Below are 1,642 nucleotides of genomic sequence, written 5' to 3'. Positions count from 1 at the left end.
TTGAAATAAAAGAGTACATGACTGTTCGTGCCGTAAACTACCAAAGTTCATCGAAAAATTTTCCGAAGAACAATTTTGTAAACGACACCACACCCTTCTTGAATATTTCTTGTTTTGCATGGATAATGAAGTTCTTGACTTGATTGTAAATTAAACGAACTAAAATGCTGCCAAACACAACTCATCTTCCAACGTCACCAAAACGAAATAATTATTTTCATTGGCATTTTGAGACTAAGTGGCTATGTTTCTGTGCCAAGAAATAGAATGTATTGGAAAAATGAAGTAGATTCACATAATGATCTTGTATCAAAGGTTATCTCAAAATATATATCTCAGCATATCAGGTCTAATTTACATGTATATGATAACGATAAATTGAACAAGGCCGATCGCTTTGCTGAAACGAGACCTCTACATGAACTTTTGAACACTCGATTCCGAGATTTTCTACCTCACGAAGAATGCCACTCTGTGGACGAATCCATAGTCCCGTATTATAGAGGGCATGGTGCACAGCAGTTCATAAGAGGAAACCCTATTTGGTTCGGCTACAAGTTCTGGTGCGGAGAGACAATCAGCGGATATCTGGCTTGGCTCCAGCCTTATCACGGTGCCAATAATTTTTCCGAAAAATATGCTGAAGAAGGTCTTGGCTGCTTAGTTGTCATGTCATATGCCGACATTCTCCCAACAGACGTAAAGTTCAAGTTATTTTTCGGTAACTTCTTCACTTCAATGAATTTGCTAGTTGATCTGAAGTTAAGCGACTTATTGACTACTGGCACTATACGTGGAAATAGAATCAGCCAAGATTACCCACTTACTGATGCAGATAAAATGAAAAAATTGAAAATAGGAACTTGGGAGTGTGCTACAGATGAGCTGGAGAAGATTTCATTTATACTCTAGTTTAGACCGGGTTCACCCACTGAAAAAATTGAATCGATTTTTACGGGAAATGGAGATGAAAACAGTTGTTCCTCAGCCTTCAGCAATCAGCTTATATAACGCAAAAATGGGAGGAATCGATAGAGTTGACGAAAATGTATTACTCTATCGTGTTCATATTCGTGAAAAAAATGGTATTTTCCTATTTTTTCACATCTTATTGATTTTTGCGAAAACAACGCGTCGCAGATGCATCATAAAAATGATGTGCAGATTGATAATCTCACATTGCGACGCAAAATTGCTCTTAGTATTTTAGGGAGTAATCAAAGAATCGTGCCGCGTCGTGGACAAGGCAAGTAACATTATGTGGAAACTAGATTCGACGGGATTGATCATCTTATTTGCAGCTTACAGGCTATGGATTCCGCAAAAAAAGAAACTGATATGTATTTTATGTAATAAAAACGCTACGGATAAATTTGGCAAGTACAATTTGGCGTTACATGTTAACTGTTTTTTACGATATCATATTGAACGTTTTGGCGTTACGCGTTGGCTGATTTTTACCATATAATACAAAAACGTTTCGAACATTCATATTTGACGTTTTATAATATTGCAATTTTTTAAACAAAAGAGGCATTAGGTTATTTTAACTTTTCTCTTGAAGTTCGTAATTCTTGTTGGAGCATGCCTGATACTGCAAATGAAATAAAAGTTTTTTTTGTAATAGTGATGTCTCGTTGCC

The 1,642-nt window shown here is 36.3% G+C and overlaps 1 protein-coding gene across 1 annotated transcript; it reads left to right on the top strand.

The window, feature by feature from the left end:
- Positions 1–267: 267 nt before the first annotated feature.
- Positions 268–912, top strand: LOC117181245 (piggyBac transposable element-derived protein 3-like). The gene has a single exon (XM_033373809.1). The coding sequence runs from the start codon at positions 268–270 to the stop codon at positions 910–912; it is 645 nt and encodes a 214-aa protein (XP_033229700.1).
- Positions 913–1,642: the final 730 nt, after the last annotated feature.

This window comes from Belonocnema kinseyi, chromosome 10, assembly GCF_010883055.1.
Source record: "Belonocnema kinseyi isolate 2016_QV_RU_SX_M_011 chromosome 10, B_treatae_v1, whole genome shotgun sequence".
Classification (NCBI taxonomy): domain Eukaryota; kingdom Metazoa; phylum Arthropoda; class Insecta; order Hymenoptera; family Cynipidae; genus Belonocnema; species Belonocnema kinseyi.
The sequence above is the reverse complement of the archived record's forward strand: the minus strand, read 5'-3'. Positions and strand labels throughout refer to the sequence as shown.